This window comes from Bactrocera neohumeralis, chromosome 6 (genome assembly GCF_024586455.1).
Source record: "Bactrocera neohumeralis isolate Rockhampton chromosome 6, APGP_CSIRO_Bneo_wtdbg2-racon-allhic-juicebox.fasta_v2, whole genome shotgun sequence".
Lineage (NCBI taxonomy): Eukaryota > Metazoa > Arthropoda > Insecta > Diptera > Tephritidae > Bactrocera > Bactrocera neohumeralis.
Genome location: NC_065923.1, coordinates 31,505,771 through 31,519,161, shown reverse-complemented (window position 1 = coordinate 31,519,161; position 13,391 = coordinate 31,505,771). Strand labels below are relative to the sequence as shown.

The 13,391-nt window shown below is 38.9% G+C and overlaps 1 protein-coding gene across 1 annotated transcript in view; it reads left to right on the top strand.

Annotated features, from left to right (window-relative positions):
• Positions 1-12,118, top strand: part of LOC126761102 (probable WRKY transcription factor protein 1) — a 99,172-nt gene extending 87,054 nt beyond the window's left edge. The window contains exons 3-4 of the mRNA XM_050477047.1: positions 10,455-10,882; positions 10,969-12,118. Coding sequence (XP_050333004.1) covers positions 10,455-10,882; positions 10,969-11,953 — 1,413 coding nt within the window. The 3' untranslated portion in view covers positions 11,954-12,118. The remainder of the gene's footprint in view (positions 1-10,454; positions 10,883-10,968) is intronic.
• The last annotated feature ends 1,273 nt before the right edge of the window (positions 12,119-13,391 follow it).

Sequence of the window (13,391 nt, the reverse complement as noted above, 5' to 3'; positions counted from 1 at the left end):
ATTGTGGCGTTCACACATAAATATACTTATATAAGTGGATATATGTTGAGTACAAACATCGCGCCATGGTAAATCTATAAATGCGTTTGAATAACATCAATCAACCGCTTGGACAAAAGGTTCACCACACGGCAGCACAAAGCGGTGGCAATCATTTGTTCTATGAAAGTAAATAACAATGAAATGCGTGTACGAAGTTATGTAATATGCCGCGCTTCCCGTAGAAGTAAGGAAATGACGCCTTCTAATTATTTGTTGCGTTGTTTTGCTGGGCATCAGAAGGCACTTAAGCAGCACAACTCACTTAGAGGACGCTTTGTTTGAGCCTTTCGTGGACTTTGAAGTTTGGTAATTTGCTTTTGTTTTTCACTAACATCACTCCATCAAGCTGGTAGTCTACATTTAAGTTTTCAAAAGAAGAGAAGCACTGGCTAACAGCCTTGAAATTTATTTCGAACATGTTCTTTAAGGAAATATTAGTACTACTGTGACCTTATTTAAGCTTAAGGCATTGTGTTGTCTATTTATACATAATTCCCTAGCAGGAAGAGAAATGTGTGGAACAAATATAAACATAAGTGAGTTGTTGGCTTTGGAAATAAATGTCCGTTAATACTATACTCAGCAGCAGCTGCAATTAGCGCTTTGGAGATAGCGGAACCTATGAGATAATTGTCACCTGTCTCTGCAAAAGAGAAGTTAGCTTGTTATACGCATTGAAAAATATCAATATACACTCAGTCCTTTTTTTACGCGATTATTGGTTCTGCCACTAATCACGTAAAAAAAAATCGCGTATAAATGGTTTGTTTTCCAATATTAACTGACGAATTGGTTCCGAATATAAAAAATATCGCGTATAACAAAATAAATGCGCAAAAAAATATTCAAAAACATTACAATAAGTTTCAAAAATCAGACTTATGATTTATTCATTCAAAACAAAATAAAAAATACAAAACAAAAACCATATATAAAAGAGAAAAAATAGAAAATAGGTAGATTTTTTGAAAAAACCGTTGAATGCTATTTAATCACTGTCATTATCGTAGTGGAAATTATTTTGATGGTCGGCACTGATACCACTAGAATTTGTATCAGAATCAATAGTAAGAACTATGGATTGTTGTTCTGTTGGAGAACATGCGTCCAAAATGGGTATGCTCTTCAACAACATCTTTCGAGGCTGCGAACTAGTAGGGAATAAAGAAACAATTTTCCACTTTCTCTGTGAATTCCCAGCCCTATCGCAGATCCGACACAGAACACTTGGAATAAATCAAGCACCAAACCTTGAATGGATGCCTACAAAAGGTATATCGGACATTAGTAGCTTTATTAAAACCACAAAATGGTTTGAACGAGAAGGTGAAACGTGGTAGCAATAATAAAAAGATCTACACCAGTGCACCAAAATGGCTCAGCTGTTGTTAATTGAACCCGAAATACAATATAAGAGCCAGCCGTGTTCATTTTTGTAGAAAAACTAGCCTTTACACCGGAATAGCTTGTAATAACTGACAGGTTGATGAAAATACGCTATGAGCTAGTGTCTCACCCACGGTATTTACTAGATATGACCCCAACGACTATTTTATCTTTCCCAAATTCAAAAAATATGCTCTTGCGGTATATAAAGGCGTCAATAAATATCTTAAACATTCGGCTCATAAATATTATAATTTACAGCACTTACTTCAATGATGGTACTGAAATTACCATTTGATCAAATTTGACCCGGACTGACAAAAAAAATTTTAACGTAGTTTTATATAAATCTTTATTATCATCCTCAAAAGGCTTATTTTTAGTCAATTATAGTACTAAAATCACTGTCTGATCAATTTTGACCCGGACAGAAAAAAAAACATTTTAAGGTAGTTTAATACAAGTCTTTATTATCATTTTCAAAATGTTCCCTTTGAGTCAATACTGGCATAACAGCGATTTATCATAATTTCTTAGTCTTGTTTAAGCCTTAGTATGGCCTTCAGAGAATTTTGGGTTTTTCCGGTTTCGGCTCATTTACAGCTGAGTCTACAGTCTCGTTAACAGCTGATGAATGTCAGCAACGTTGTTAAGGCTCTTTTAAGAACTTGATTCTAGGTGGATTTTGCAAAATATTCAGGTCCTTTAACGTGAGTCGAGTATTGACATGCATCTTACCGAAAACATTTACCAAAGCGTATTGAATCGTTCCATAAGACCTCTTTATATCCTCTGCTATCTCTGTGATGCCAATCCGACAGCTTTCAAACACTGTTCTTTAACTTTTTTGATGATATCGTCATTACCAGAGGGTGATGGACGACTCCCATAAGGGGAGTCAATTACTTCACGACCTTCATTGAATACATTGTGCAACCCTTATATTTGAGTTAGTGAGAAAGTATACTCTTCGGATTTAAGGAAATTGGTACTCAGTAAATACTAAATATCTCTCAATCCAAGATTTTTGTCAAAAAAAATTGACAGCAAACCGGACGAACATTATAAACTAAATATGCCCGCAATCTCATCACACACATTTCTGTTAGCTAAATCATTACTGCCAGCACGTGCTCTGCGTTTTAATCCTTCAATTTACTGCCTTTTCAATGAAAGCTTGAAAAAAATTTGATTGCTTATGAGTTAAAAATAGCTCTACATACCCACACAGATATGCCTATGCGTCGGCATTCTAAATTTCTCTCTTATCTCCAATCGCAGTTATTTCTTCTCGTCTGCCACACACATTCACACACATGCAGACGAAGTTAAAAATTGAACTCAAAAATCACTTTCTGTCATATTTTCCACACACACGCGGCAGACTTTAATGACCGCGGATCATAAAATGCTAATGAAAATCGACGAACAAATGTGTTTGGTCGACTAATAGTCAGCCAGTCAGTCGGTCAAGCGGTCGCTTGTAGGCTGTGCCATTAATTCATTTTATCTGTCATCTACTTTTGCTCACTTTTATCAGCGAACGTGATGCTTTGGTTCCATGTTACACTTTTTCTTTTGATAGCCATTTGGTTTCATTTTGCCTCTTTTTTCAATTTCATATTTTTTAATAGAGCGGCAAGTGTTGGGAAATTTATACTTATATACATACATATACCTGTATCTAAAAACTCGTATGTATATTAATCAAACTATTATGTGCCACATTCACTCGTTCGTCGCTCTTCGCTTTCGTCTGCCACATTTTACCACTCGCTTTTTGTTCGCCTCTAAAATATTATGGGTACAAGCACCTGTCTGGCAACTAAAAACACAGTTTTTCAAGATTTCCATTGAACTTTTTGTGGTCGAGTTTGTTAGGCGTCTTTATACTGATCCAGAAATGAAGAAATGAAATCAAACCACCACAAATCATTTTAATGATGTTTATTGTTTGGATTACTTATGTGGTGGCGATCAAAACGCTTCCTATTGCTTACATAAGCCAGAAATATTATAAATGTTTATATGGAGTTCTTATTACATATAAATATATATATATATATATATATATATATATTATATATATATAAAATAATAGCGCCAGACAAATAAAGGTTAAATTAGGCAAGTCGGTCTTTGGAGTACTCTTTGAAGGAGTGCAGGCCGAAATATCTCCAGTCATCAAACAAACAGTCGTCCCACTCGCGACTTGGTTCCCATGTCACTGTTGACAGTCATAACTTCGAAATCGTAGATAATTTCTTGAAATTCAACGCAGAATAACACTTGCCAACAAGTGGTACTTCGGACTGAGTAGGCAATTGAGAAGTAAAGTCCTCTCTCGACGAACAAAAACCAAACTCTACAAATCACTCATTATCTCCGTAATGCTATATAGTGTAGAGGCATGGACGATGAGAACATCTGATGAGTCGACGTTACGAGTTTACGAGAGAAAGGTTCTACAGAAGATTTATGGTCTTTTGCGCATTGGCATCTAGATATAAGACGGCATTGATATATGTAGTTAAGCTAAAGCGAGCTACGCTGGTTAGGTCATGTCGTCCGAATGGAAGAAAACACCCCAGCTCTGATAGTATTCGACGCAGTACCCACCGGGGGAAGCAGAGGAAGAGGAAGACCTCCACTCCGTTGGAAGGACCAGGTGGTGAAGGATCTGACTATACTTGGAATCTCCAATTGGCGTCAGATAGCGAAAAGAAGGAATGTCTGTTGTAAACTCGGCTATAACCCGCTCACCCGCTATATCCCCCAAATATTGCACTGTCCAAATATTATTTGTTCCGTGTGATGGCACATGGTCTGACTCCAAAGCAGTTTCACTCACATGACAATGTCGAAAATTGACTTGGTTCTCGAACAGCATCACAAGATGAACAGTTTTACTGTAATGGTATACGAACTTTGCCAAAAAGATAGGAAAACGTTGTGACTAGGTATACTTAAAATAAAATTAATTTTTAACCATTTCTTAGAAATCATACATTCTACTAAAACCCGCTTGATTTGCAGGTACCCACAATTAACTTGCACTTGCAGACAAGCAAAACATTGTTGATTTCACTTGAAAATATTTGCCAACCAACAAACAGGTGCCAATGAGTCAGCCAATTTAATGTCGTAGCCAAACTCCTAATCACACTCTCGTACTAAAACGTACCGTCTAACTTCTCCCACAGCCATTATGTGTAAATTGCTACAGTAAGCCAAATTACAAGCCAACGAAATTAACCCAAATATCTGACTTGCACAAAAAGTGAAAATTTAAAAGTAACTCTGACGTGTGGGTGTATATATGTAGCTACTTAGGTTAAGCCAAATGCTCACTCACACACCAACTCTGTGGAGGACTAGGACTTTAATAAAATGCCAAACAAGCTGGTGCAGTTTCGTTGCTTTAACATACAATGCAAGAAAAAGATCACCTGCTGGAAATTCCGAATTAAACTCAACTTTTTTTAACTTTGTTCTTGAAATTATTTTGAAATAAAGAAATTTTCAAGCTTCGCTTTGTTTTACAACTACCTGCCTCCTATAGGACGCCGGCAAATATAAGAGCTTACAGACTTTATAACCAAAAAGTATATAATTTTTTCCTCACGATTCACGATTCTCTTTCAGAACACATATTACACCTCATGCATTTTTGTACTGAACACCCTTTGATGTTGAGAAATAGACGGATCTACAAGTTTTTGACAGCGCGTCAGTCGTTCTTCCTTTTCGCTGTTTGACGCCATTTGGAGGTCTTCCTCTCTTCCTCTGCTTCCCCAGGCGAGTAATGCGTCGAATTCTTTCGGTGCTGGAGTATTTTCATCCATTCGGATGACATGACCTAGCCAACGTAGCCGCTGTATCTTAATTCGCTGGGCTATGTCAATGTCGCTGTATACCTCATGCAATTCATCGTTTCGTCAACTGCGGTATTCGCCGGAGCTTTTCACGTGATCAAAATTTTTCCGCCACAGCTACTATTAATGATCTCTATTAAAATTAACTTCTGATATTGATATGAGCTCAAACCGAATCCACTGGCAGCTCGTACCTCTGATTACTGAGATCTTGTTAGAGGATCTTGTGGTTCAAATGAGATCCCTGGTAAGATCGGCCTCCTAACCTAACCTAGAAAAAATTGATATTTTCCAGAGTATCGTCCATCCATCACCTGTTAAGAAGTCCCAGAATAACAGATTGAAAAATAGTCCATGAGATCAGCTCAGCTCAGCTCAGCTTTTCTATCTTCTAAACTTAAAGGTCGTACAAATCGGGACTTCCCTCGCTGACTATATTAATATTGGCGGAGCTCACTATATCCCAGCAATCTTATAAGCTGGAATACGAACTGTTCTGAAAACATGTTTACAGTCTTTTCATAGTTTTGTGGCCGCAAACATATTGTTGACTTGAATTATAGCAATTTTTTTCCTATTTAAGATTTAAAATTTAAGATTTTCGATTTTATGTTATCGCCAGCTTGCAGTTTTCCAACAATTTCGCAAATATTTATTTGCTTGTTTAACTTATCTAAAATTTCTTTTGCTTAAGGTTCTCTTGGCCGAAAACAGTCGGCCTGGCCCATTTTTGCGTTCATTTGCCAAATTCCGGCTGCTGTAATGGCTGAACCACACCTCATACGCAGTGCAACCGAACTTTTATATTTAGTTATGAATGTACTCATATATATATGTATATATATGTAACTACCAAATGCAATTATTCCGAAAATTGCGTTTTTCGTTTTGCCAAGCAGCAAACAACCAATAATAACAACAATAATGTTTAGTCTAACTGCCAACAGCTGGCAGCCAATAACTGACACCCAGCAACCCACAAAGTGCATAACCACCGAGTCATTGAGTCAACGGGTGGTCACCAAGTGTTTCCTCCTCAACCTCTGCAATTTTGTTTAATTTTTGTGTTTTGTATTGTTGTTGTCGTTTTTTTGTTGCGCCTTGTATTGACTAGCAGTTCATTAGTTTAGTTATTTTGGCAAGTATTCACGGTAATATGAGTTTGGTAATGAGCATTAGGGTTACTCATAAATGACCGAAAGATTTGTATGCTGGTGTTTTAATAGTATTCATACTATAATATAAAATCGTCTCTTAGTTCAATTATATAGTTCCAGAAGTTCTGCTCTTAAGCAGCATTTTCCTTATGAGGTTAAATATAATTTTCAAAAACCTCAAGACAGTTTTGATATATCTACTAAACATATAATTCTATCCAAACAATTTGAAAAGTCGAGTATTTATTGTATTAACCATCTATTCGATGTCTATATGATGAATAATCAAAAAAACTTTGCTTTAAGCGAAAGAGCTTGAACTTGCCTGATCATAGAGAGATACATAGATAGATAGATAGATAGATAAGAAATTGAGGCTTTGCACTGCGACCTATGGTCTATTGTGTTCTCTTCTATATCATATATAGTCCTACATTCTGAACAATTCCAGGAGCCTGCTGGGCTCGACTGAGGTGATGCCTGTTCACGTAGATGGAACCTAGGACCTTGAGCCTGCTTCCACAAATTGCTGGCCAATCTGAAATCAGGTGTTTCCTGTTCCATGTCGCAAAACCGGCAGTTTGCGCAAGAGATTGTGCCCATTTTGGACAAGTGCTTCCTGCAAGCCTGCAGTGCCCTGTATAGAGCGCGAGAAAGAGGCAGAATTGCCTTGTCATAGTGAAAGGTTTTTGGTCTTTTGTGGCTGATTTCCCTTCTTATAAATTTCTCCCAAAGACATCGGACTAAGTAATCACTGTAAAGCGTTTTGTACTTCTCTTTTTGAAGGCCTATTGTTGCTTACTCTCGTTTCATCCATCTTAAAGCAAGATTCATCTCACGAACTCATAGAATATTTTTAAATGGCTACTTTCTTTGAAATTACTTTCCACCAATTGGCAATATTGTCATATTATGCTTTAAGGGATCGTCTCAGTGTGAGAGCGGTGGTTTGAACTAAAAGTATCGTTTATTGTTTTTTATTTCGATAGTTTTTCGTAGAAAACAACAGGAAGATTAACAAAAACCACTCAAAAAGCTAACATAGCGCGATAGCGAATGATATTAAAAATATTCTCTCCAAATTGGAACTAGATATCTTCAAAACTCTTTCTTTGAGAGTGGAAACCGTTTCGAAAAACACCATTCTGAGAAAAACGCGTTTTAAGATTGGAGTCGCTATGTTCCCTTTCTACAAGAAACGCTGTAGCGACAGTAATAATTTGAATATACTTTCCGATAAAGCAACAAAAAAATCGATTTCTCGAAAAACTGAGACGATCCCTTAATCCATGCAAAATATAATAAAATGAATTTGACTTCACGAAATGCGTTTTGAAATAAGGTGACCCAAATAATACTCGTCCTCGTACTCGAGACTACTCTCTCTTTCGCATTCTTTTTTATTTAGCCTTCAAATAGTACTCTTATGAGTCTCGCTCACGCGCTCGGAGCACTTCAAATCATCAAACTTTACCAGAACAATATCAATATAGAGCTATTCATATGGATATTGAATCCGATTTGCTAGAAAGAGTTAATTTCCAACCATAATACTTTAGTTCTCTTGAATCTTGATAAAAAGAAGAAGGCGAACCCTAGGAACCCTTGAGTGTTTTGAAAAATGTGACAATTTTTGACCTGTCCGGAGAATAAGAGAGGAATGCTTAGTGTTGATCTTTTCTATGACTGCCTCACCCTAGTGTCACTTTGGTTTAAACTCCAGCTACCACAGAGCGAAGCTCCGAAACCTCTTTTCAAAATTAAACAGCATAGCCATGCAACGGAGCTGAGTATTTTTGTCACTTCACATTATTTTTGTTTTGTTCACGTATCACTGTTGGCAATTAGACAAATCTTTGGAACGTTATGTAAGCAATATCCGTAATTAATGGACATTTTTGCCAGTAAATTAAGTCATTTTCATAAGCAGTTGCAGCTGCTGCCTTAAAAAATTGCGAGATAATATTAGAAGCTAATAACTTTTCGGAAAAAATGGAAATTTATAGATTGCTTAAATCAATATGTCATGCGAAGATTTATATAGGTGGAAATATAAGTTTTCCATTGTGTTGTTTGTGGAAAGATGAAGTAAGGTTAGGCTGAGAAGGACTTTGGTCATTTTCCGAACCATTACAAAAATTTTTTCTTCAGATAATTAAGTATATGTAAGAATTAATCGAGTTCCTGAACTCCAATGATGTCAGGAGATATAATTCGGATTCAGGAAAGTATTTGACAAGAGCAAAATGGGTTTCCAATATTCATTTCAAGATTCAAGCTTCAAGGATAAACAAGAGATTCTCGAAATATCTTCTATGAGCTATCAATTTAGCTGTCAAAATGCCTTTCCTGTCAAAAAATTGGTCCCACTTAGTAGACTAGTTTGTTGCGATCCTTTTGTTTTGCATCGGCAGTTTTGATATTTGAAATTTCGCTGAAAGCTTCTTCGTACCTTAGCATTAACAGAAAAATCGACAAAAAGACTACACTACTGGCTGCAGGAGAAATTACATTTAGCTTCGGGCATAGCTCGGTAGGTATTGGCAGTTGGACAACCACCGACTACATCAACCCCACTCTTCAACTGTTCAAAGTAAACATAGAAAAATATGCCTGGCGTAAAGGTATGTTAGCTACGCGCAACACTCTAAACATCTAGTTGGTGCGAGAATATACTGTCCAGAGTTAGGCATAAGCCAACCTTTTAAATTGCCGGGCCACTAAGGTCTTTGCTAATGCGAAAGCCGCGGAGCTGGTCTCTTATGCACTTACAGGCAATTCCAGAGTCAACACCTACTTAGACAGCCAATCAACAATCAAAGTAGTAACCTCGTAACGCATGTCGCCAGAATGCCAGAAGTGTCTTGGCAAGCAGGGCAGCAGTGTAATTGCCAGAAGTAAGCAACTTCACTTCTACTGGGTGCCAGGTCATAAAGGCATCGAGGGTAATCAAATAGTGGACGAAACTGCCAAGAATGGTGTACGGCTAATTTCTGAAAACGTCATCGACATTGGGAACGAACTCGGCAGAAGCATGGTAAAGAAAATCAAAACCCGATGGAACGATCTACCTGTGTGCAAAACTGCAAAAGTCATGTGCAAAACGATAGATCGGAAGTACATAGAATTTCTATAGGCACTCGATAGAAGAGACTGCAGGAACATGATGGGAATAATAACTGATAACTGTGATAAGATGGAGAATACTATAGGAAATTTCTAGAGCAGGGCACCAGGGAAATAATGGAGCATCTATTGTGCACTAGTCACCATTGACAAGACTACGCTATAAGCATCTGGGGTCCTCACGGTATGATACACTGGAGGTGATATCGATATTGTAGCCGCAGAGTCTATTAAAATTGCTAAAGGATGACTACTTCTCTCGGACCTAGCAACTGAACTCCATCTGGTATCGCAAAGGACCAAAACTTGTCTATGCGTGGCTTATTGGCGTACCAGACTAATCTAACATAACCTGACCTAGCATTAATAGTCGTTATTGAAAGAAAAGACTCTAGGTCATAAGCTTTTAATACCGTCACACCACATGATCATCTGCTGGGTTCAACTTTCTGAACTGATTAGAAATAGTCGGGGTGCCCTTCCATACGGGCAAGTTATGTTATTATCTAAAGCGCAAGAATGTAGGCGCGGCTAATTTTCTTTACATATTGATACCCTAAACAGTTTGTTAACGAAATATATATACATAGGCTTAAAAGGGGCGGTAAAATTGTCTTGAGCCAGTCCTGGAAATAGCAGCTATCGTCCAAACTTCTGGCATTTTTTGAATAGGACGATATAATGTGTAGTTTGAACTGAGAAATCTTTGTCAGAGGCCAAATGGCATGTCATTTATTATTATTTACATAAGTTTCACAAGCTATTTAAATATTGCAAAGTGACTATAGTAACAACAAAAACAAAAAATTTTAGAGACAATTTTGTCTTTTTGCTAACGAATTACATTTCCTCTGTGTCTCTTCCGCAGGTGGAAACAAGTAATGAGATGTATCGTGCTGTCATCGAAGAGATCGCACGTTTCCTTGATCGTTATCAAACGCAAAAACAACAACAACGCCAATTACAACAACAGCAACAGATATCCCGTTCCAAGAGTCTCTACCAAGTCTACGATGGCAACAGCGCCGGCGAAGGTCATGAACAAAGCGCCAGCGGTGTTGCTGTCTTTGGAGATAAATCAATAAGCACATCTTCTGCGTGTTTGCGCACGCGCAGCACCAGCAACCTGATCGTAGACCTCAAGCAATCGGCCATACACAATGGCAACGCCACAAAATCAGGTGGCGCCAACATGAAGCATAGCAGTCTGGCCACAGCAGCAGCAGATAAGCGGAGTTATGATGCCATTAACACAACCAACAACAATACATACACAACATTCAAGGACTTTACCTGGTATGCTCACACTAAAGATATTATATAAACGAGTAATTATTATTAATTATTGCATTTACTTACCTCCCTCCCGCCCGCTAACACAGGCGCCGTTCACCCAAAAAGTATGCCGAGTCCAAAGCTCAGGCCGCCGCTGATGATCTTGAGGAAAAACTCAACCAGGAAGCTTTTCGTCTGTCGCGCACCATACACAATCTACTCAACACATCTACACGTCAACCGGATTTAACGCAACACCGTAACGCCGCGTCCGCGTGCAACAATGCACTGCATACGAAAGTGGCGAAACCCACAACAATACCGACCAACATACCGACAACACTCATTACACCTGCTCAAAACAATGCGAGCAACAAAATGAATGCCACAGCTGCTGCGGACAAGCACAACAGTCGCAACGTCCCAGCCGCCGCCACCAACTCGCTTGCCAACGCCACTGCGGATATGCTCTTCCTGCGCGCCAACAACATACGCGACTCGCGCCTATCGTTGCGTAGTTCCACTGATAGCTCTGTACATTCCACCACCTCCAATTCGTCTGCGGTGTCCACCTCATCCTCTTCGGCAGCTTCGACTTCATCGGGCAAGGTGGAAACGGACGAAGATGTCACACTACATCATCCCTTCCATCCGATTGCGCTGTCGTCATTCAAACAGCACCAACATCCGCTCAGCTCAGCCACCGAAGACGAGAGTGGCTTCAGTTCGATTAGCTCATTTCAGGATATCGGTTTACCGCTGTGCTCCACAATGATTTCGAACGGCACATCCACACCGAATCGCTTATCGTTGGCCAGCGTCAAATTGGACTCAACCAGCTTGGGCAATGGCAACGCTGCGACCGTTGCTGGGCTGTGTGATGTCGAGCCGCGCGAATACGCGTGCGATAGCCGTAATTCGACCTTGAAAGCCAATCATCCCGGCAATGTGCTGGGCGTACCACTGCAAGCTACACACGACATGCAACACCGTTGGGACACAACATCGAAAACTAGTTATCGCAACGCCAACAAGTATCAGCGTTTCTCCACGCTCTCCAATGAGGAGGCGTCCGCTGTACTTTGGGTGTAGGAACGCGCAAATCGGCCTCAATTCTACTTAGTGCATTTAATTTATTAAATGTTTCTTTTAGTAAAGAAATCGAAAGAAGCACATACATACACATACATATATAGTAGATATTTATAAGTATATTTAACTTGGTTTCATTTCGGCGAATTTTAAAGGAAATTTTAATCAGATATTTTAGTGCGTACTTCACGTTATATTTAGTACTGTTATAAGATGGTACGAGTCCGTGCCTTTTAATATGTTAAATGTTATTTTTAGAGAAGTATAAATTTTATGATATTCATTCTTAAATTCTTCCAGTTTCTGTCGCACGAATTCGCAGTTGCATTTATCTCCATATACATACATACATAAACATACATATATACGATACATAGTTTTAAAAACGTTTACTAAACGCTAAGATATTATTGAAAATTAAATAAAACGCCAATTGGTCTAATTAGATTACACTGAAAAAAAAACTGTCTTTCTTATGAAATACTTTTGGGATCCTTTTTTGGATTGGTTTGTGAAACATCCTTCCGAAAGAGTCCATACCATCATGAAACATTAAATAAATAGTTTTGGATAGTGGATATAGGATTTTAAAGAGGTTGCCGTTATGTACACGGTATTTAGCTAATAGCCTACTTTAGTGACCGTGAAAAGAGAATCGACACTCCACCTCTTCGTCGATTTCAAAGCTGCTTTTCACAGCACGAAAAGGAGCTGCCTTTATGCTACTATGTCTGAACTTTGTATCCCCGCAAAATTAATACAGCAGTGTAAACTGACGGTAAGCAGTACCAGAAGTCGGGGAGTACCTCTCCGAGGTAAGAGGTTTCAAACAAGGCGACTCCCTACTATGACAAGACGAAATTCTACTGTCATCAAACAAACAGTCGTCGCACTCGCTACTTGGCTCCCACGTCACTGTTAACAGTCATAACTTCGAAGTCGTGGATAATTTCGTTTATCCTTGAACCAGCATTAGGCAATTGAGAAGTATAGTTCTCTCTCGACAAACAAAGACCAAATGCTATAAGTCACTCATCATCCCGTCACTCTATATCGAGCAGAGGCTTGGACGATGACAACATCTGATGAGTCGACGTTGCGAGTAGTCGAAAGAAGGTTTTGCGAAAGATGTATGGTCCTTGGCGCGTTGGCTACGGCGAATATCGCTTTCGATGGAACAATGTGCTGTACGAGATATACGGCGACATTGACATTGTTCAGCGAATTAAGAGACAGAGGCTACGCTGGCTAGGTCATGTCGTCCGAATGGATGAAAATACTCTAGCTCTAAAAGTATTCGACGCAGTACCCGCCGTCGGAAGCAGAGGAAGAGAAAGATCTCCACTCCGTTGGAAAGACCGGGTGGAGAAGAACCTGGCTATACATGGCATCTCCAATTGGCGCCATACAGCGAAAAGGAAAAACGACTGGTGCGCTA